Source organism: Danio rerio, chromosome 19 (genome assembly GCF_052040795.2).
Source record: "Danio rerio strain M-AB ecotype USA chromosome 19, GRCz13ab, whole genome shotgun sequence".
NCBI lineage: Eukaryota > Metazoa > Chordata > Actinopteri > Cypriniformes > Danionidae > Danio > Danio rerio.
In genome coordinates this window covers 36402926-36427500 of record NC_141039.2, presented here as the reverse complement: position 1 = coordinate 36427500, position 24575 = coordinate 36402926, and the positions used below count along the sequence as shown (strand labels likewise).

General features: G+C 36.6%; 1 protein-coding gene across 9 annotated transcripts in view; it reads right to left on the bottom strand.

Moving 5' to 3' along the window:
* Positions 1-20135, bottom strand: part of spata46 (spermatogenesis associated 46) — a 31573-nt gene extending 11438 nt beyond the window's left edge. For 3 of the 9 annotated variants that reach the window (XR_015516986.1, XM_087295885.1, XM_087295890.1), the window contains exons 1-4: positions 19960-20135; positions 19406-19476; positions 14751-15283; positions 2181-2369 (exon numbers count right to left, since the gene is read on the bottom strand). Coding sequence is in view for 8 of the 9 variants with exons in the window: in XM_087295885.1 (XP_087152011.1) it covers positions 2181-2369; positions 14751-15202 (641 nt within the window). In the remaining variant the exon portion in view is untranslated. Of the gene's footprint in view, positions 868-2180; positions 2370-14750; positions 15284-19405; positions 19503-19959 lie in introns of all 9 variants that reach the window. The other 6 variants (XM_087295884.1, XM_087295889.1, XM_087295887.2 and 3 more) reach the window with 5 other exon arrangements.
* Positions 20136-24575: the final 4440 nt, after the last annotated feature.

Below are 24575 nucleotides of genomic sequence, written 5' to 3'. Positions count from 1 at the left end.
TTTTGCACATTTATTTAAAGATCACATGTTCAACTTTTGTCACCGGTATGGCCTACTTTTTTGTCAGTAATAAAGATGTTTATGAAATATTATTTCTTGATTTTTTTTTCAGCACGTTTCAATGCAACAAACAAGGAGATTATCATTATTTTGGTTTGTTTTATGTTTAAAAGTGCTATTTCATATTTTTAGTTCATTTCTGCAATCATACATTTGCTATAAAAGTGAACATTTTGGAAGAACATCTAAAAACAAGTGATGATGCAATTATTTAAGTCTTAAATCTTGAGTGATGCAAAATTTAAAGGATGCTAAATTATTACATTTCTCGAAACATATTTTATGTAATGGATGAAAAAACACAGTAACATCAGTGACACAAATGAATCACTAGTGAGAAACACAATGATCTTCAGTGATGTTACCAATTAGAAAAGCAACACCAGTGACAAATTTCGTTAAAAAAAAGCATTATAAAATTGCCTGCTAGAATGTATCTAACCACGTTGACAATCATGATACACTCACTAAATAATTTGACATATTAATATAATATTAATTACCCCTTATACATTATTTAAAAAAACAAATCTCCAGTATCCCTCTAAGAAATCTGAATATTTCCCACCCTTTCAAGTCTTTTCCAGCCAGCTGAATAATGACAGGTCTGGACTGCTTCGTTGGAACTTGGATCTGGCTGTGATGTGACTGGTCTAAAGGCTCCTGAAATACTGCACGGATGTCAGAAGCTTCACATGACATGTAGAAGTGAACGGTGTTGTCCTCAGTCACTCACGGTGGCTGTCGGTTCAGGACAATTAACCCTGCATCCATCCAGCCCACGCCACACATCTCTCACCATCAGCCCTGCAGGCATCAGGTCATTCTACTCAAGTCTTTCAGTCTCTAAAACACTGACAATCATGGGCTCCATCTCCATCTGCCTTCACTTTGTTTTCAGAATAAGTCAGCCTAAATATATATATATATATATATATATATATATATATATATATATATATATATATATATATATATATATATATATATATATATATACATACATGTATACACACTCACACACTCACACACACACACACACACATATAAATATATATATATATATATATATATATATATATATATATATATATATATATATATATATATATATATATATATATATATATATATATATATATACACACACACACACACAGACACAGTTGAAGTTAGAATAATTAGCCCCCCTGAATTATTTTTCCCCCAATTTCTGTTTAACAGACAGAAGATTTTCTTTGTAAAAAGAAAATAGAAATCAAATATTTGTAATACATAATATATAACATCTGAAGAAATTTGTGTCTAAAATGTAAAAGCAGGGGGTATACTTAACATCTCTTTCAAAAAAAGCAATAGTATCTGGATGCAGCCTTTATGATGCAAGCTGAGACTGTACCACTCGGTGATGCAATGTCAGACACAATGCACTCAAATGGAGCTAGTGACGTCACTGTTACGAGTAGGGTTAGGGGTGGGGCTAGGTGAGCCCATTAAAAAGCATTGGATGCAGCCCAGATTGCACTGCACCAGGTCTGCAGCCAGACCCCTCTCAAAAAAAGGACAAAACTGATTAAAAAAATCTATTTGTTTACATGCATTATATTTCGTTAAACTATTTTCAAATGCATTTCTTCTAAATCATTTTCATTTTAAACAATGGCTTTTTTAGACATCTATCCACACTCTATTGCAAGGTTGGAAATACAGTGCATTTCGAAATATCATTTTCTGTGCCTAACAGTTACAAAACATATTTAGCATATATTAACGATGCAATTTATCCAGGGGAAAATAATAATAATAAAAAACGGAGTGTGTTCGAAAAAAACTAAAACAAAACAAACACACTGAATGATGATTTGAAACCAAAGGAGCTGAAGTCCCCTCAGGGCCGTGGCCAAACCAGCAAAGACACTGATTCATATTGTATGAGCATGAAATTATTATACTCTGAAATGCTGTTCTATGACTTGCTTTCAAGCTCAGGCAGTAGATCTACTAATAATATATGTCACTTTTAAGGCACATATGGCCATATTTCACCTCATAATTCTCCCTATATACACTTTTTTACAAGTTACATGTGTGACCTTCAACCAAATACTTTGTTTGTTTACCTTTCAGCTCTCAGTTCGAGCAGATTTGGTTTCTGCCGTCTCTGCAAATACGGTTCTTTTGAAGCAAAGCCACATGTGGAATCAACAAAGGCTGAAACACAAGAGGGAGTTGCAGTGCAGGAAGGCAGGTAAATAAGTCCCAGGCTTCTAGTAAAACACTGCTTGTTTGGAGATGAACGGTGGAAAGGCCTGCATTTGGGCAGATAAGCAACAGGATATGATTAGCACGTTTATGTACTCAAATATTTGATACATGTTGTGAAGTTTAAGTGACAACAAACCGAATAAATTGTCATTCCATGTGAGTTTGGAACACAAATCATATCAATTCTCTGATATCTCACACATTTGGCATCCTATAATGTACAACAACTATTAAAAGAGTCGTTTTGGTTGGCAGTAATCAAGTAAAACACTCTTGCAGTGTTGCCTTGTCCAGTTATAATACGCTTATTTTAAGCGGCCGCCATTTTAAAAAATGAAATCGAGCCAATCGCGATGGGTGAAATGATGACCTTTGCGGCCAGTTGCAGTCATTTATGTTGAGCATGTGTACACAATGTAAAATCAGATCGCCATCGACACTGCTTTAAATGTTAGCGTATGGAAATAGACGTTTATTTTTTACATTTTAACACCGAAATTCAGTATCATGACAAGTTAAATATAGTGAAAGAATCAGTTCATTAAAACAAGTTTGATAAATGGCATCTAAAACGTGTGTTTGGGAAAGTAAACGTTAGACAAACAGTGCTATCTCCCATAACTTAGCTAAAAAAAAAAGGTCCGATATCCCTTTTTATTTTAATATCCATTCAGAACGGACCTTCGGGTCACTCGGAAGGCAGTGAAATTATAAATTTGTGTCACTTTCTCTCCGCTGATAAGATATACAGCCAGGTACACAATGTTCCTGTGAGACTCCAAGCGATACTTCCAGGTTTCTGTTTTTTCCAAGTATCCCACCCCAGCCTCGAATTCGCTTTTAAAATAGCAGCCGCATGAAATCAGTCTATTGGGCTTGTTGTTTAAAGTCCAGGTGAAAACGAAATTTACATTAGTTTGCTATTGTACATTGTTGTTCTTTTGATAAACAATTCATTCATGCAAGTTATTCCGCAGAAAAATAATAAATAATATTTGTTTTGGAAATCTTCAATCAAAATCTGACCATTTGCTTCTGCGTTTGGAGTGGCGGCCTTTTCTGTTGATGTCACTTTGACTTCAGACTGGTTCAGACACAAATGTCTTATAAGTCCATCTTACTATTAGGTTGCTACGAGGTAATGATGTCCAAAAAGAAAGCCACGCCCCCTACTTAGTATTCCATTTTAGTTGGAAGTAAACAAACCGAAACAAAAGTCTCAGTAAATTTTGGTAGACTCTGACTTTAAACGTAGCTAATAAATCAATTGTTTTCTGGGTTATTGAAATCGGTGATTACAGGTTGTAATATTTTGGTTTTATTTCCAGTAAAAAGCTTTTGGGATTTATTTTGCTTAATTATTGGCTTGCATGTTTTTTAGCAAGATCTGACAACATATGATTTTGGATTTGTTTATCTTGTTCTATTATGAAAGATATGTAAATAATAGCACCACTGTACATTCAAAAAATGACTGCAGTTTGTTGAAACTACTTATAAAAAATGCGCTGAAACAACACAGTTCTTGAGTTTTTTTTTTTGGAACAACCTAATTGTTTTATGTTTAACTTAAATTTGTAAAAATGAACAACACAAATTGATTGTGTGGAAGCCAAAATTAGTTAGAGAGTAGGGTAGCCAAGGTGCTCTAAAAGTATACAGTCAAATGTAACTGCAAATTCAAAACATGTCATTGTAAAATGCAAGTGTGCCATATTTACTACCACATTTCAGAGATACCTAGATTTGGTTTACTATAAAATAAAAGTAATTTAATGCTTAATTTACTGCTTATAACTAGAGGTTATAAGCAGTGTGTGAATTATACATTGGCGATCAGGGGGGTGAACTGATTCGGTTAGTTTGTGTAATACATGCTTCAGTCATTTACGTATTAATTTTTAGTTATGTCTAGTTTATTAATAAAGCCTATTTAAGTTTTTAGCATTTGAGGGATATTTAGTGTATCCTGACCTATAGTATTCTCTGATTAGCTATTTCAGATGTCACAGTCAGTTACAACTACAAACTTTGGGTCTAATTTGACTTTAGTTCAGGCTAAATCTAGATACAAACATCTATTTTAAGAAAACAAAGTCTTGTGAATGCGAGGTCTATCAGGGCTCTAGATCTGCCGATTTCAGGCTGGTTTCTTGAATAGACTGATTGGCACGATTATGCATTTAAAATGGTTTGACCCGTTATAGGGGTGGTCAAATGTATATTTATATTATCTATTATTTTAATTATACAGATCAAAGTGAAATATTTGTCAGTTTTAGGGTGCTTTCACACCTGTGAATCGATTCAGTTGTCCCGCTCAGCTGTCAGGGAAGGTGGCGGTTTGATGGTGTTTGAAAAGGTGCGCACGACATTTCTGAAGAGCGAGGAGAGATGCGGTGGGGAGGGGTGAGAAGGGTGCACGACGTATTTGAAGACCGGGAGGGAGACGGGAGATTCTTGGGAGATTATCACGCATTTACAGGCATCCGGGAGACTCCCAAAACTTCCCACCATACTCATAATTCTCTCTTCGTATATCCGTATGCCTATTACATATCCATAAAACACTGTGATATAACCGGGCTTGAATCATTTGCTTTCTCACTACAATCGATCCGCTCCAGAGTTCGTTTCAATCGAGCCGAGACCACCTTATTCAAGCGATCTCGGATCAATTGATTTGGCGCGGATCCTAGCGCGATTGCTGGTTTACAAATGCCAAACGAACCGCTCTAACTGGGCAAATGAGACAGGTTCCGAAGCAAAAGTGTAGGTGTGAAAGCACCCTTAAAGGTCAACCCGACCCGCACCCCCCTCCCCCCAAACCCTGTAATTCGCACACTTGTTATAAGATGATTTTAAAAATGTTGGAAATCAGTAACTGTTTACTTTCATAGTATTTGTCTTTTTTTTCTACTGATTTCAAAGGTTTCCAGTTTCCAATATACTTCTAAATGTCTTATTTTTTGTTTAACAAAAAAAAAATGGTCTAGAACAAGTCGTGAGTAAATAAATTATTTATGTCTGGGCAAACTATCCATTTAAGTTTTACAGAAACAATGTTACACTTTAGAAGCTTACAGTATATCAATATCCGTTGTATTTTACAAGTATTTGCTGAATCAGTAAATCAGGGTGGAGTGATTTGTCTGCGGTTTTAAACAGCATGTTTCTATATTTAGATCTATGCATTAACTCATTGTTTTCGCTCCTGGAGCTAGTAGTGTGACACTTTAACACAGTTCTTTCTCCAAGCATGCGTTCCTCACACACTAATGAAGCCTACCACTTATGAACCATGGATGTCCTTCCCCTTACTTTGCTCCAGGTCCAGAACCACTAATTACGGAATGAACTGAATCCAAGGGGGGGGAGGCATGTTTGCTCCAGAAAGGGCGTCTGACTTAAATGGCTGGAATGAAATTTCATAGACAGACAAGGCTAATGACGATTTGAAACACTTAGCAGTATGGATTGGTGATGGAGCACTGATGTGTTTGCTCTCTGAGGAGAGTGAAGCAGACCAGACACAAAGTGCATTAAGATCTCCTTTTCGGTTTTACATTAATAGAAATACTGGAATATCTGATGGCACGCAGTGTATATGGGGCAATCAGAGGTGAATATATGACAAGTGCATTTGGCATTTTAATTCACAGCTTTTTTTCTTTAACTGGCAGATTTAACCTTGTTAGTAACAGTCATTTCTGTTAGATAATTAATCAAATGTTATGCCGACAGAAATAGACAGACAGACAGGCAGGCAGGCAGGCAGGCAGACAGATGGGCGGGCGGGCAGACAGACAGACAGACAGACAGACAGACAGACAGACCGACAGACCGACAGACAGACAGACAGACAGACAGACAGACAGATAGATAGATAGATAGATAGATAGATAGATAGATAGATAGATAGATAGATAGATAGATAGATAGATAGATAGATAGATAGATAGATAGATAGATGGACAGAGACATAGATGGATGAACAGGCCGATGGATGGATGGATGGATGGATGGATGGATGGATGGATGGATGGACGGACGGACGGGTGTATTTCTGGCCAAATTAGCCCACTGTTCATGTGTTTAGCATGTTGCTAGCATGTATTGACATGTTAGCATATTTCTAGCATGATTTTACACACTGCTAATATGTTTTTTTTTTCTCTTTTCTAGTTTGTTTATAGCATGACTTATCATGCTGTTTACATTTTCAAGTGTGTGTTGTCATGTGTTGACATACTGAATATTTCTAGTATGAATTAGCCCACTGATAACATTTTAGCTAGTTGCTACGATAATAATGTTGCCAAACTGCTATCATGATTCAGAATGATTGTAGCAAAACTAACATGTTTCTTTATTTGAACACATTTTTGTTTTAGCATGACTTTGACATTTTTGACTTCCGGCACGATTTAGCCCACTGTTCACGTTTAGCATGTAACTAGCAAGTGTTATTTCTAATAAGTGTTCCTTAGCAAGTGTTAATATCTTAGCATGTTTCTAGCATGATTTTGCACACTGCTAACATGTTTACTCTATTTCTACTTTGTTTATAGCATGACTTATCATGCTGCTTACATTTTTAAGTGAGTATCCAGCATGTGTCGACATACTGTATGTTTCTGAATTAGCCCATCGATAACATTTAGCTTGTTGCTAGCATGACTACTACTGTACACTGCTGGCATGATTTAGCAAGTTAGCATGATTGTAAACTCATTCAAAAATGTCTATGTTTAAACACAATTTTGTTTAGCATAATTTTGACATTTTTATTTCCGGCACAATTTAGCCCACTGTTCACATGTTTAGCATGTTGCTAGCAAGTGTTATTTCCAATATGTGTTACTAGTTAGCAAGTGCTAATATGTTAGCATGTTGTTATCATGATTTTACACACCTTTACACACTAACCTGTCTTTATTCTTTTTTTCTAGTTTGTTTATAGCATGACTGTAATTTGATATATTTTGAATTTGAATAGTTAACACATTTCTATTTTTAGAATGATTCAGATAGATATCATGATTTAAAAAAAAAAAGCATTTCTAACTGAAAAAAAAGAGTAATTAACCCTTTTTTATCTTCACCGAACCAAAAATTTCTCCTGTTACCCACACATAATTCAGCATTTTTCCGCTGCTGGCACTTTCTTCATTCTCTCAGCACGCCGCCCCATCATCCTATTAAGAGTCTGAGACACGCATCCAGTGACCAGGTCAATCGATAATGATGCAGACTACTCTCATTAGGAGAAAGAGCCCAACTGCCAGGCAACCTGCCACTATCCTTCTCACCTCATCACAGATACTGTAATACAGACTCCACCGTCCTTAAGCCCAGAAGCCTACAGTGATACCGAAAAACCTGACAGATGGAGTCTAGTATTCACATGGCTTAGATCTGTGAATCACAAAAGAGTTTGCTGGTTGCCACTTCGAGTTATTCAGGAAGGATAAATTATGTAGCTGTTTTAAATCAAGGATATTGAATGCATGTAAAAAAAAAAATGTTTAATAAAGTATGTTTTGGCCCAAGGGAAGCTAGTGGTATGGCATATAATGCATATATAATATAATGAATTTTCAATGAAGGAAGCATATTACAGACTAGAGAAAATGGCAGCCTTGATTCCAGTGACTCCTTCAAATGGAGACCCCCACATCAACACTTAGGGCTCGAATGAAGAAAGCCGCAGAAGACTCATTTGCATACCAAAGAGGACCCTGGCACAAGAGCAACAGTACAGTGTTTGATCTGAGAGCATCGAGCACTGATGCATAAAAAAGTCAATTTCCATCTTTAAAAAACTTCTCTTACAATATATCTGCAGATTCTGTTTATTTATTTATTTTTGCAAAGGAAAATCCATACATTTTCCTGCAAGGAATTAAAGGATATGTCATGAATATTAACTACTGTTTGATCTAGTGGTGCTTATTAAATGTCATTATTATGGGTGAAACTATACATCGATGTGAAATGGCCCATTAACCAAATGAATAACAATATGATGCATCAATTTAATGCATTAAAAATCTTCCCTATTAATATTTTGTCCATTACTTAGAAGGATTATTGTTGATTTGGACGTACTAACTGGTATATTGGAAGTTTTTAGAGACTGAAGTTTTCATATTAGGGTTGCATTTGTGAGTTAATATGGAATCTAAAATAACATTATTTGAAATATTGATTTATTGAAGTATGGATGGATGGATGGATGGATTGGATAGATGGATAAACAGACAGAACAAAAAAGGGTAAGTTGTATTGATGGATGATATGAAAAAGGATACAGATGGATGTATCAATGATATGGATGGATAAACAGATAGATGGATGGATGAAATGAAAAAAGATGTATATGGGGGTATAAATGATAAGTATGGATGGATGGATGGATGGACGGACAGAACAAATACGAATAACATGTATGGATGGATGAAAGGAAAAAGGATACAGATGAATGATTGATTGAGGGAGAGAAAGAATGATAAGTATGGATGGATGGGTGGATGGAATGAAAAGGGGTACAGATGGATGGATATATAATTGATTGATTGATGGAAAGATGAATGAACTGAAAAAGAATATAGATGGATGTGTGGATAGATGAGTGGTAGATGGATGAATTAAAAAAGGACGGATGAATGGATGGATGGATGGATAGATGGATGGATGGATGGATGGATGGATGGATGGATGGATGGATGGATGGATGGATGGATGGATGGATGGATGGATGGATTGATGAATAGATGAATGGATGCTTGGATGAAACGAAAAAGAATATATATGGATGTATGAATGATTTATAAGGGAGGATGGATTTATGGAATGGACAGACAGAACAAAAAAAGAATAAGATGTATGGATGGATGCAATGAAAAAGTTACAGATAAATGGATGAATGAATGTTTGATTGATGGATAAAAAATGGACAGATAGATGGAATGATGAATGGATGAAATGAAAAAGTATATAGATGGATGTATGAATTGTATGGATGGATGGAATAGATAGACTGGACAGACAAAACAAACAAGAATAAGATGGATGGATGGATGGATGAAATGAAAAAGAATATAGATAAATGACTGATTAATGGAAAGAAAGAATACGGATGGATAGGTGGTTGGATTGATTGATTGATTGATTGATTGATTGATTGATTGATTGATTGATTGATTGATTGATTGATTGATTGATTGATTGATTGATTGATTGATTGATTGATTGATTGATTGATTGATGGTACCAATTATTGGATAGAGGGATATATTGGAACATTATTTTGGATGGATGGATGGATGGATATGATGGTATGATCAATGGATAGATAGATGGATGGATGAATAATAATGATGGGTGGATGGATGAATATGATGGGTGGATGGATGGATGGATGGATTAATATGATAGATGGATGGATGGATGAATGAATATGATGGATGGATGGATGGATGGATGGATGGATGGATGGATGGATGAATGGATGGATGGATGGATGATGAATTAATATGATAGATGGATGGATGAATTAATATGATAGATGGATGGATGGATGAATTAATAAATATGATAGATTGGTGGATGAATGAATATGATGGGTGGATGGATGGATGGATGGATGGATGGATGGATGAATTAATTAATATGATAGATGGATGGATGGATGGATGGATGGATATATGGATGAATGGATGAAGGGAATGATGGATGGATGGCAACCACCCACAACACTCCAGCACAGCAACAATAAATTTTACATGCGTACATGAGTCAGTACAGAAATCATTCTTAATCTGCGTTTTCAGCTCATCCTGTGAGGGCACATGACTACGTTGCTAATAGAGTGTAAGTTGTAGGTGTGGTCTCATATGGAGATAAGTATGCTTTGCCAAGACTTCAGTGTGAAACTGTAGCCCCCCTACAGCTGGTGTGGACACCGCAGAGACACAAACCCGCACCACCTGTACCAAAACAGTGGGGGCGCCAGCAACCCTGAGCAATTAGCACACCACCATTGCCTGTATGAACTTCCACCCACCCACCTGACAGGCAGGAATGTTCCGGAGCCCTGGTGCTGGGCCTCATCGATTTTCTCTTTGAAAAGGTCGGTGTCTTGGCAAGACACCGGCACCCCCTGCACACAAACCCCTTCGCGGCTCACTCGCCTACTGCTGAGACAGCCGACCAATCCATTGTGGCAGGAAACACCAGCCGTCCTGTCAGTGAAAGACAGGACGCCCTGTAGCGGCGATACCTAAACATTGGGTTTAGCGTTGCAAATGTCTTAGCGGCACCTCCCTGGGAATTTGAAGAATCCTTGACATTTTCAAAAGAGAGAATATGTAATCTACGCTATCCAGCAACAAAGAGATTGTAACTCCTGACAGAAAAATAGATGAGGGCTTTACAGCGATGCCACCAAGCCTGTCAGCAGTGGATCTCCTCAAATCTTTTAGGTGGCTGTCATGTGCGAGCCATGACTGACACATGAATTCTTTGTAAAACAGCTTTCAAAGCACTCGCGCTTCAGTCTCCCACCACAAAATAAAAACTGTCAGAGGACACTCCTCTTTCTTTGCCGAACACATCACAAATACTTTTTATCTCCCGTGTCTTGCTTGCTGCAAGCAACTGTCTCCCTTACAAAACACGTCTCAAAGACATTAAGTATGTCAATGGAGATAAAGCTCAGTGGATGGATGGATAGATGGACGGATGGATGAATAGGAGAAATAGATGAAAGATGAATGAAGTCATTGGGGAAATGAATGGATGGATGGATGGATGGATGGATGGATGCAAAACTTAGATATAAACTCACCTAGTTGGGTTAAAATTCCAATTTCGATGGTAGACCAGTGCAACTGTTTGGCGATACCGGCTACAAAAGACACCAATGCATGGGTAAGTTTTCATATTAAATTTTTTGTCTAAAATAAAATTTCAAGTTGTCAAAGTACTTTTGTTGCTTTATTCCCTAAAATGTTTACATCGCCTCATCTATTAGCCTACTTTATGTCAGCTGTCTCTGTGTCTAGCGCCAAGGTTTGCTTTATAGCAAATGTCCTTAGCTATTCACCATAACATTAACTAAAAATAGACTATAGGAAGGCTGTTCACATGTCACTATATGATAGATGAAGGAACATAGAATAGATGTATGGATACACAGTAAAAATGCTTGAATTTTTGTATTGTTTCTAATCCAAATATCTAAAAATCCTTAAATCAAGAAGCATTTTCCAGACAAGCCGAAAAATATTCTTTTTTTCAGAAAAAACAAGTCCATTTTAGGCAAAACATGACAAAAACTCCATAGATGTTTTGCACCATAGATGGGAAAATTAAATACAATGATGGATGGATGGATGGATGGATGGATGGATGGAGGGATGAATGGATGAAAAAATGGGAATATTGATGGATAAATGATTGATAATAAAATAAATGGATTGATGTGAATACTATATATGATGGACAGACAGATGGGTGGATAAATGGATGATAAAAGAAGATATGAAGGATGGGTGAATGGAAAAAGAAAAGCAGATGGATGGATGGACGGATGAATGGGAAAATAGATACGGTATATAGCGGTACAAAATCAGAATAAGTCTGGGCTGGATAGATGGATGGGTGAAAAGGATGGAAGGATGAAAACTTGGAATTAAATGAATTGATGCGAATATTATATATGATGGACACAGATAGGTAAATAAATGGATAAGAATAGAAGATATGAAAGATGGGTGAATGGAAAATAAAAGCAGATGGATGGACGGATGGATGGATGGGAAAATAGATGAAAGATGAATGAAAGGAAAGAAAAATAAATAAATTGATGTATGTGTAAGAAAAAATGAATACATTAATGGATAACACAATTTGATGTAGGGATGGGAAACTAGAAGAAATGATAGATGATGGAAAATTGGATAGATGTATGGATCCACTGCAAAAATGCTTTGAGTTTTTTTATTTTTATTTTTTTTATTGTTCCTAGTCCAAATATCTAAAAAAAATCCTTTAATAAAGAAGCAATTTCCAGACAAACAAAAAAAATATTGTTGTTTTCAGATAAAACAAGTTAATTTTAAGCAAGTTTTCAGTTTGAAACTAAGTAAAATATAGCAAAAACTTCATAGACTTTTTTCCCACCATAGATGGGAAAATTAAATACAAGGATGGATGGATGGATGGATGGATGGATGGATGGATGGATGGAAAATTGAAAATGTTGATGGATAAATGGTTGATAAATGTAAATAAATGGATTGATGGGAAAATTAGATTTATAGATTTATAGATTATGATGAATAGAAAGATGATTGGATAAACAGATGAGAAAAGTAGATATAAAGGATGGTGAATAGAAAAAAGATGGATGGATGGGAAAATTATGTATGAGAAATAAAAGATAATGGGGAAATTGGATGGCTTTATGGATAAACTGCTAAAATGCTTTGATAATAATTTCGTATTATTTCAAGTTGAAAAAACTAAAATTCCTTACATCAAGAAGCATTTCCTAGAAAAAAAAAAAAAAAAAAAAAGAGTCTTGTTTTCAGGAGAAAAAAAACTTCAATCCGATAAGGATTGAATCCTATAATTTGGTCACACTTTATTTTGATGGTCCATTAGTTGAATTTAGGTTACATTGCATCTACATGCCAACTAATTCTCATTAGATTATAAGTAGACTGTTAGGTTGGGGTTAGTGTAAGTTGACATGTACTTTTAAAATTTGATCTATTCAGTTAAATTACTGTTGAGCGAGCAGTATTAACAGATATTAAGCAGACAGTCTACTGATACTCAACCATCAAAATAAGGTGTTACCCAAGTCTTTCCTTCAAAAAAAAAAAAGCAAAACATGACACTTTTTTTGCACCATAGATGGGAAAATGAAATCCAACGATGGATAGATGGAAAGATGAAAATCGGGAACATTGATGGATTAATGATTCCCGAGAAAATAAATGGATTGATGGGGAAATTAGATATGATGGACAGACAAATGAGTGGACAAATGGATGAGATATGCAAGATGGGTGAATGGAAAAAAGAAAAGCAGATGAATGAATGGATGGATGGATGAGTGGATGGATCGATGGATGAAGGTATAGGAGAAAATAAAAGGATGGATGGATAAAAAAGGATATAATTATGGATGGATAGATGAGAAACAAGACATGAAGATGGATAATAATGGATAACATACAGTAATTAGATGGATGGATGAATTGATGGATGGATGGGAAAACTGATAGATGATGGAATATTGGATATATACGTGTGGATACACTGCTAAAATGATTTGAGTTTTTGTATTGTCTCTAGTCCAAATATCTAAAAATCCTTAAATCCAGACAAGCCAAAAATATTCTTGTTTTCAGGAAAAAAAAGGTCAATTTTAAGCAAAATCTAAGCAAAAACTAGATTTTTAGTCAATCGGTGGAGGGAGGTGTGAGATTGGTCAGTTGGTAAGTCAGTAAATCCATCAGTCGACAGCAGCCTCTGGTGGATTTACGTGAGAATGGCACTTGTGAGAGAAATTTGACATCAGAAATTGCATACACAGCGGCCTCTAGTGGACTCACGAAAACAAAAACTGCAAAAAAGTACCTCCTGGGATGTATTTGGCGCTCTTCAGAAATGTATGTAGCGCTACGTAATAGAATCAGCCTGAGTTGGATAGATGGATGGGTGAAAAGGATGGAAGGATGAAAACTTATAAATATTGATAGATAAATGATTGTTGGTAAAATAAATAGACTGATGGAAAAAGAAAAGTAGATATGAAGGATGGATGAATGGAAAAAAGACAAGCAGATGGATAAAGGGATGGATGGATGCCTGTAAAAAATCTGTTTCAAATGTGTCGTGCAAATTTTTTCCCCTCCCAGAATCAAATGTTCTCTTGACAGGAAATGCCACGAGCATTGGTTTTGCCGTGGATGGATATGCAGATTCCATACTTTGCCATGCAAGTGTGATATGTGTTCTGACGGTGCTCATCACCCTGTCAGATTTTCTCCACTTCTCAGACTCATCCCAAATAGGAAACGGTAACATTGTTTACGCTGCGAGTAATTTTCGCGGAATAATTATAGATGTTAATGCAGCGTCACAATCCATAAAGCTGCCTTGGATATTTTTAGCTCTTGATGCAACCTGATTAAGTGTTTAATTCAGAAGGCTAAACATCATCCTCTCAGATTAAAGAGTCATTTATGCATATTGATGTTACAATTCATCCCAAAATTTAAAATCAGTGTACTCTTTTTCACTCCAACCATTTTTCTAACACTAAGCAAGATATTAATTCCAACAAATGTGCCATTAACGTTTTAATGAATCAATGGCAGCAACAGCACATGCACTTCTGTATCCACCTGAGGACCATGTCCAGCTTCTCATTTCTGGTGTTCGGTATCAGAATCGAAGATCCACTAAGCTGAGGTTCGAATTCGGAAGGTTCTTCTTCATACATGGTCAGCAACACCTGACAGTCCTTCATATCCTTAAGCTTACGGTAGAAAACTCTACAGCTGTATCCTTCTTTCCAACCTTGCATTATGTGTGCCATCAGACACTCCAGATCCTCATAGTAGCGCAGGCAGCCTGAGCATTTATACCTCTTCTTTCCACAAAACACTTCTGTCAGCGTCACAGTTTGGATAAAACAAGCATCAAGTCCAAGTCTTTGGAGCTCTCTGGAAATTTGATCGATTCTGGTAGGGATCCTGTGGGCGGTTGCTCTTGTGTTCCATTGAACGTGACCAAAATGTCCGCGATTTCTGGCACATATGCTTGGTTGAAATGTAGAACTGTTTGGTTTTTCCATGTTGCGTGGCTTATATGACCCTCAAGATAAACTTTAAGGTTTATTGTTGTCCTTGAACACTAATAGATGATGACAAATAATCTGTAACGAGAAAAAAAGATCACCGTTTAAACTGAAAGGTCAAACATTTTTCAAGGAACATAAAAATGATGAAAAATGGGTTTAATTCATGTTAACCTTTAACAAGTCTGTAAATACATCTACTGTAAGAAGTAGGCTTATACCCTAGAGCAGGGGTCACCAATCTCGGTCCTGGAGGGCCGGTGTCCCATCAGGGTTTAGCTCCAACTTGCCTCAACACACCTGCCTGGATGTTTCAAGTATACCTAGTAAGACCTTGATTAGCTTGCTCAGGAGTGTTTGATTAGAGTTGGAGCTAAAATATGTAGGACACCGGCCCTCCAGGAACAAGTTTGGTGACCCCTGCCCTAGAGTGATTGCCCCTCAGTCACTGTGATTATACCTTAGACAATTTCCTTTCTACATGTTAAAATTGTATGAGAGGATATGAGTTGCACTGTAAATCAATAAACTTGATGAAATACAAAGAAAGACTCCAAACTCAACAACATACCTTGAAATCCCATTAAGTACCACCTGTTTTCTGGTATAAGGGGGTCAAATCACATTTTTTGTTGGGAAATGGGAAATTGGGAAGTCAAACTTGAAGAATCTTCTTCCTAACGTGAACTAACCATGTTCTGTACAGTTTTCGCTATTCAGCGCACTCAAACAACCACTCCTCCGTCATTGAAAGCCAGAAAAGCATGTTTGTGTGTTCATTCTCTGAGGGAATACCTATTGCACAATCCAAATCTTGATTGATGTCTTTTGGACCAGTAGTTTTTGAGAAAAGATGGGAAAAGTACCGCCTTCGCATGTGTACGGAAGATAATAGGTATTAACAAGACAATCTCACGGCAATTCGTAACTTTTTGGGTTAGTGGCTAATTCGTATGAATTCATACGATCTAATTCATACAAGTTAGTACGACTTGCTCATCCCCCAATGACGGATGGGTTTAGGGGTGGGGTTAGGTGCCACACCTCCTTTTTAAAATCGTACAATTTCGAACAACTGAACTCGAATTAGTACGAATTAGCCACTAAACTGGCAAAACGTAAAATACTTAACATTTTCTCGTGAGATCAGGCTATTATTAACAGTGTTCCGTACACGACTAAAATACTGTTCCGTACAGGGCGCCTAACTTTATTCACTGGCAAAAATGGGCATTGTTTGAAGTCTTCTTAAAATCTTACGTCAGAATATACTATTATTGTGCTTACTTGAAGTTAATGATATATTTAGTGACTCTTTAATGAAAGTATGAAATGAAATAGCTTTACAATCATTTCATTTTTATATCATGTTTATTTTATTACAGCATGACAATTTAAAATATAAAAACATTCAATTCATGTAAATTAACGCTAACTTGACTGACCTTTTATGAATATAAACATCATCACTGCACAAAGAGGATCCAAACAGCGTTTGCAGCCTGTCTCTCGGGCTCTCTCTGGCGGAGAGTTGCGCCATGCGGTCATCACCCACAACCGACGTTTAAATATCCCCATTTCAAAGCATTTATTCAACAAAAGATAATTTATTTCACAATTTGTGATAACATAATATTCACTTCATAAAGACTGTAATACTGTGTGGTGCTTAAATTAAATGCAAATGCATATTATCATTGCTTTAAATGTCTCCCCTCCCAAACGACACTCGCACTTTATGATTGCCCACAGTCTATTTTCAAGCGCATTAGGTGGACGTAGCAAACTTACTAAATTTACTCGGAAAAATATAGTAGGAAAGTCTCTGTTGTGCTTGGGGTTGAAAGAGTAAGAAAAAAAAGATTACACTTATATATAGCTTACCTACGACCCGTAAGTATTTATTCAGAGATTAGCGTTAAAAGGTAATCTTTGCGGAACATCGTTTTGTACAGAAAGAGCATTTACTAACACTAAGCTGAATTAATGGGGAAATGTAATTTAATAGGCATGAAGTAGGATATATGCTATTATTCCCAAGTCTCAAAATATTTAACAAAAGGAATAAAATGTGGTTACTTGGCTTTTAATGAAGGATAGGGATGCACACACTATTAAGACCAAAAACTGCATTTGTTTCAGATTTTAAAAAAAACTCACAATAATAATGTAAAATAATAATTATTTAAACATAAATCATCTGTTTTCTTGCATGTTTTAATACTGTTGACAGGTCGTTACTCTACTGTTATGTACTATGTTATGTTAACATGTTCCTAGCATGTTTAAACACACTGGTAGAACATTTCTGGGATGATTTAGCCCATTCTTCACATGTTTACCATGTTGCTAGCATGTTTGTAATGTAATTTTTAACTCTGCTACATTGCTAAATGGTGTTGACATTTCTAAAACAATTTAAAATTGCTTATATGTTATGTTTTCTAGCATGTTTTAACACTGTTGACAGATTGTCACCATACTGTAATGTATTATGTAATGTTACCATGTTTCTAGCATGTTTAAACACACTATTAGTACATTTCTAGGACTATTAAGCCCATTCTTCGTGTTTAGCATTTTGCTAGCATTTTTGTAATGTGACTGATAACTCTGCTAGCATGTTATGGTGTTGACATCTCTAAAACAATTAAAAACATGTTTTTATACATAGCTAGTGTGTTTGTGGAATGATTAGCAGACTGTTAACATGTTTAGAATGTTTATAGCATGTTTCTAATGTGATTCTCCTCTCTGCTGGCAGGTTTTGGCACATTATTGTTTCTAACTCAATTTCAAACTGCTAATATGTAAGCATGTTTTAGCAAACATTTACAGGCTGCTAGTAGGTTTTTAGCATAACTTAGCTCACTGTTCACATGTTGCTAGCATATTTCTAATATAATGATATGATTTTCCACACTGCTAGCATATTTTGTCATGTTAAGGTTTCCAAACAACTGCTAATATGTTAGCATGTTTCTAGCTTGTTACGACAGACTGCTGAACCCACTGATAACATTTTAGCATGTTGCTAGCATGTTTCTAACATGATTATAATACCATACTGCTAGCATGTTTTAACATGTTAGTATGATTGGAGAACAATTCAAAAATAACATGTTGACATGACTTATTGTGCTGCTTACAATTTCAAGTGTTTTCACATGATTTAAGCGTGATTTAACCCACTGCTATTACTTTAGCATGTTGCTAGCATGTTTCTAACATGATTACTATAGTGCTAGCATGTTTTGGCATGTTCGCATGATTGTAGCACAATTCAAAAATAACATGTTGACATGACTTACTGCGCTGCTTACATTGTAAAGTGTTTTCACATTATTTAAGCATGATTTAACCCACTGCTTATACTTTAGCTTGTTGCTACCATGTTTCTAGCATGATTACCATAGTGCTAGCATGTTTTGGCATGTTCGCCTGACTGTAGTACAATTCAAAAATTACATGTTGACATGACTTATTGTGCTTCTTACATTGTCAAGTGTTTTCACATGATTTACCCACTGCTAACATTTCAGCATGTTGCTAATATGTTTTTAACATAATTACCATTCTGCTAGCATGTTTTGACATATTAGTATGATTGGAGCACAATTCAAAAATAACATGTTGACATGACTTGTGCAGCTTATTTTGTCAAGTGTTTTCACATGATTTAAGCATGATTAACCCACTGCTAACATTTTAGCATGTTGCTAGCATGTTTCTAACATAATTACCACACTGCTAGCATGTTTTGGCATGTTAGCATGATTGTAGCACAATTTAAAAACAACGTGTTGACATGACTTATTGTGCTGCTTACATTGTCAAGGATTTTAAATGATTTAAGCATAATTTAACCCACTGCTAACATTTCAGCATGTTGCTAGCATGTTTCTAACATGATTACCATACTGCTGGCGTGTTTTAACATGTTAACATGATTGTAGCACCATTCAAAAACAACATCTTGACATGTTTTTAATTTTAACACATTTTTAAGCATGATGTAAATGAGACAAACAGACAATATATTCTAGTCTCTTTTTTGTGACTTTGTAAAAAGCAGGATTCATCATCCATGCAAATCTACTCAAAGTTTTAGAGCAAATAATATAATCAATTCATTTTTTGAGTCTGCGTGTCCAGTGACTTGTCAAATCATAAAGAAACAGTAAATGAGGACAAAGTTACCTTTCCTCGTATTGTCTGGCACCAGCATCCACGCTGGCAGCGTTTCAGAGTCTGGTTAATTCACATGTACCCTTTGAAAGATGACTAGATGTCAAAGCTGTAGTTTGAGAGGAGAAATAAACAGCCAAGATATGCAAATACAAAAATATCCATAAGTACGTCAAATTATATTTGAGCTGTAGTAATTGTTTGTGGTGTTTAAGACACAATTAAAGCAACTTAGACAAAATAGAGTCAATTATTCAAATTCTGAGGTAATTTGTAAAGAAACACAGGCTACAATAAAATAAGAATTCAAATAGAGATTGTATATATAACAAATGAACAGAATAATCATCCATTTCATAAAGTGGCAGGCAAGAGGCATAAAGCGAAAGAAAAGTAGGCCATGGATGTACAAAATGAAACTCTAGTGGGAGTTAAATTATACATAATAGCCCCAATAGTAATTCTCAAAAAGGCTTGAAGAGGAACGCATAACCTCTTACTGCAGGCCACAACAAAGCAAACCTGGATCTAAACACAAAATAGCTGCAATACAACTACACTCTTACCTTTTATGTCCTTCACAATATCTCCGCATGTTTCGAGTTCACTAATGCTAATCTGCTGTAGTGTTTACATTAGATAAAAACAACAGTATTCACTCTTGTTATTGTTCAAATTATTGTTTAGTGTTACCAAGGAAACCAGAAGCAGGTGGTAAAGTCTAAATAGGATTTAGCATAACAATATAGCATCATTTTTCATGACACTGTATAACAATAATTTATATTTTTACATTACTGTGATGGTTAGGGTTAGGGTGGGGGTAGATGTTAAAAAATTTATTAGGTAATTTAATAAATAATAATAAAAAATACTCTGTACAACTACTGTTTTTACAGTACTGTGATGGTTGGGTTTAGGGTTAGGATCGGAGTAGACGTTAATAAAATACAATTTATTGGGTAATTTAATAAATAATATGAATAATACTTAGTACAACTACTGTTTTTACATTACCTTGACGGTTGGGTCTGGGGTTGGGATAGGGGTAGGTGTTAAAAATACAATTTATTTGGTCATTTAATACATAGCATAAGTAATACCAGGTACAACAAATGTTTTTACAGTACTGAGACGATTGGGTTTGGGGTAGATGTTAATAAAATACAATAAATGAGTAATTTAATTAATAATATAAATAATGTTTGCTAGCTTCCGGCCGCAACCATATCCGATCTAGCAAAAACCCAGGTTTAAGGACTGTAGGTGATTTTGAATGAAATGCTACTCAACAATATCATAAGTCTTTACCCATATTATTAGTCTTTATCATATATATTTTTATATATTTACATTACTGTATATAGTTTTATGTTTTATAATTTAAAAAGCATTTGTAATAAACTGAAATCATGAATTGCACAATTTAATAATAGTGAAATTGTAATTTTTAATGCATCTTATGAAATGTACCTTGTGATTTTTTCGTGCTAAAATTAATACATGGGGGGGGGGGAAACAAAAAGCCTCATGATGTCATGATGTCGCAACCTTTTCTGCTTTCTTACTGGTCAACACAGCTGGGATCACAATTAACATGTACTAGGTTCACACTAGGCATGGGTTTGGAAAAGACAAGGTTTTAAAACCACTAAAGTTTTTGCGATCTATAGTTTCTATTGTGGTTACGCAGTGGCGCAGTAGGTATTGCTGTCACCTCACAGCAAGAAGGTTGCTGGTTTTAGCCTCAGCTGGGCCAGCTGACGTTTTTGTCTGGAGTTTGCATGTTCCCCCTGCGTTCGTGTGGGTTTCCTCCGGGTGCTCCGGTTTCCCCAACAGCCCAAAGACATGCGGTACAGGTGAATTGGTTAGGATAAAGCAGATACCTTAGCCAGCCCAGGCATCCACAATCCATTAACATATGGTGGCGTAACTTGCCCGGCGCCGTCTCCCAGTTTTAGTAAAGGTTCGTTTGCCATCTGTCATCTATCTCTCCCACATCACTATTTTGATTGGTTCATCACTGCCAGCATACGTAGTGTATGTATTACATCCCTGTGTCAGCGGGAAATGGTCCAGCAGGCAATCAAGTGGAGCGCTTACCAACGTTACACAATAAAATTTTTACAGTACACACATAAGGTGCACCGGAGTACAGGCGCATGGCTGATTTTTGAGAAAATTTAAGGCACCAGGGGCCTCATGTATCAACGCTGCGTACGCACAAAAACTTTGCGTACGCCAGGTTTCACGCTCAGAATCGCTCACGTTTGGATTTACTAACGATGAACTGAACGTGGGAATGTGCGCAGCTCCACGGCAGCGTTATGGCTGGCGTACGCACATTTTTTGTGCGTGTCTGTTTTATTTCCATTGGCGACTCCTAGAGGCAGTTGTATTAAATTCCTCTCTACAAAGTGTCTGAGCCGTGTAATGGCAGCTGTATGAGACGGGTTCATCTAGCAGGTATATAAGGTTTCCATACCATACAGTTAACCAGCTAAACATTAAAGCACAATTTGCAGCAGTTGCCTGTTTTCCCAATGTAATCTGAGCTATCTACTGCACGCACATTGCTATAAAGACACTATTTGAAGATGAATTTGCATGCGTGAATCAGAAACATTTCCATTCAATAAATGTGCAAATGAAATATGATGCACAGACTTATTAATGATTCCTACTTGTCTTTCTCGTGACAAATAGTTGGCAAAATCTGATATGTAGCGGGGGAAAAAAGAAGAAAGAATTCATCAGACGCTGGATTCGAACCGAGTTCAAGCTTAAACGTGTCAAAACATGTTGGCGTACGCAGTGTTTCATACATCTGAATTTTTTCTGCGTACGCACATTTCCAGCTTTGTGCGTACTAAATTTTTAATATGATTTCCACGCAGGTCTTCGTACATGAGGCCCCAGGTGTGACTTATAGTGCGGAAAATACAGTACCCATGTACATGTGAAGTATTTCAGAATCTAATAGTTCACTATACTCAAATGGCCTCCACAGCCACCAGATCTCAACCCGATAAAGCACACCTTGCAGAATCTGAGCCACAAAGAATTTCAAATGAATTTTTTAAGTGATCAACCCATAACTAAAAACCTGGAGTAATACAAACCAGCCGTTCACACTAAAGTCTGTGCCGTCATTTGTTGAACAGCACGAGCCAGCAGAACAGAACGCTAGCGTGTATCTGTCAGCGTCTCTCTCTCTCTCATCGCGCTCTGCCAAATCAAGCTTATTTTCATCTCTGAAAAAGAGAAGCTCGGTACACAGAGAGACCTTGTCAAGCAACACATGGGATGTAGGCGAGCAAGCTGCCTTCCTAGCTTCATATTCAGATCCCAAATGCATCACAAGGAGGTGAGAGCCGAGAGATCATTTCAATATTTAATGCCCTTTTCCAAAGCTAAAAAAAAGTGACGTATTCATAATCCCATTTGCGAGGACTACAGTGCACCAACATGAGAAAAAGAAAAAGTTGTGCGGATGCGGCGAGAGGAAAATAAGGTTCTCCACAGTTGATTTGGGGAGAAGGCACATCTAACGCTCCTCTGGCAGCAATGCTGGTGTGATCTGACGCTTTCTCCAAAGCTTCATTTCGTGACCCTGTTTTCCTAAAGCCTGCTGGAGTGATCCAAACTAATCCCATCCTGCACCCGGAGAGCGAGGCAGATGACACCACACAATAGAAGCCCACAAACAGTTCGAAATATCAAACAGACGCACATCATGAATGAGTAATTGAGAATGACTGCGGGGCAGAGCTCATAGTGAGGAGCATCTTGGCATGAGCGCTTCCTCGCATTCACATGCACATCTTCAAGCCAATCAGACGAGCTTGCCAGCGACACCTCCGTCGTCAATCCCAAACCGCGACTCCCGACGAAAAAACGGAAAGAACAAACACGCTTTCAGAGGGCGAACCAGATTAGTGCTTCGTACAGGAAAAAGTTCGCCGTTTGTTATTTTTCCACAGTCAGCTGAGAGAAGTGCCAGAATGCTAAATCAAGAGCTGAAGAAAAGAGAGAGGGAATTAACTGTACTTGCTTGTTTAAATGGAATAAAGGGTCTTACTTTTTATTAAAGTACAATTTAGACTATAAACAAGCAATTAATTAAAACTTTTAACTCAACTAATGACTAATTAGCTGCTTATTATTAGTATAGTATAGGAATTGGGTAGGGTTAGGGATGTAAAATAAGATCATACTTTATAAGTGCTAGTAAACAGTTAATATCTTAATAATATGCTGGTAATAAGCCAGTAGTAAATAGTGTGAAATGCTACTTAAACTAAAGTGTTAACAAATAAAGTGCTTTAATGCAGTGGTCCCCCATTTGGGGGGTTAGCATGCCAGTGAGGAATGCTGCAGGGTCACTTGGTGATTTCCGCTTGGTGAATTTTTTACTATTAGAATAACCATATTTTATTGATAATTAATAAAAGATAATAGTAGTTTGCATTAGATCCCCCATTGGATTGCGACCCCTGGGGTGATAATGTTAAATTAACAACACAGAACTAGCCAGTTGCTGCAGTTCAAAACTTTTCTGATACCTTTATCGGCACTTATGTACATTCACGTAAATAAATACAGGTCATGACTGTGAATGTCATGGTCAGACATTAAGGTCATGAACGTGGAAGCTGTTCTCAGAGTGTCTCCATAATTGTGGCTCCAACCATCTCAATTGGTTAATGTTGAAATCAATCAAATTTTAAATGTTCAATAAAAACAATATGGTTTTCAGACTTTAGCTTTTTTTTGTGTGTGTGTTGTCCATGATTATGCAGGCCTATTGGCATATTTTAACCAACTCTAAGGATACTGGGGCCACAAGTCACTGACATTGTTATTTTGGTGGTCAGAGGCTAAATCTGGAATGGCAAAGAAAGCATTCTTGCAGGACTCCCAGAGTTCATCAAGATTCTTAGGATTTATCTTCAATGCCTCCTTCATCTTACCCCAGACATGCTCTTTAATGTTTATGTCTGGTGACTGGGCTGGCCAATCCTTGAACACCTTGACCAACTCTGCTTTAAGGAACTTTGATGTGGAGGCTGAAGTATGAGGAGTGCTATCATGCTGAAGAATTTGTCCTCTCCGGTGGTTTGTAATGTAATGGGCAGCCCAAATGTCTTGATACCTCAGGCTGTTGATGTTGCCATTCACA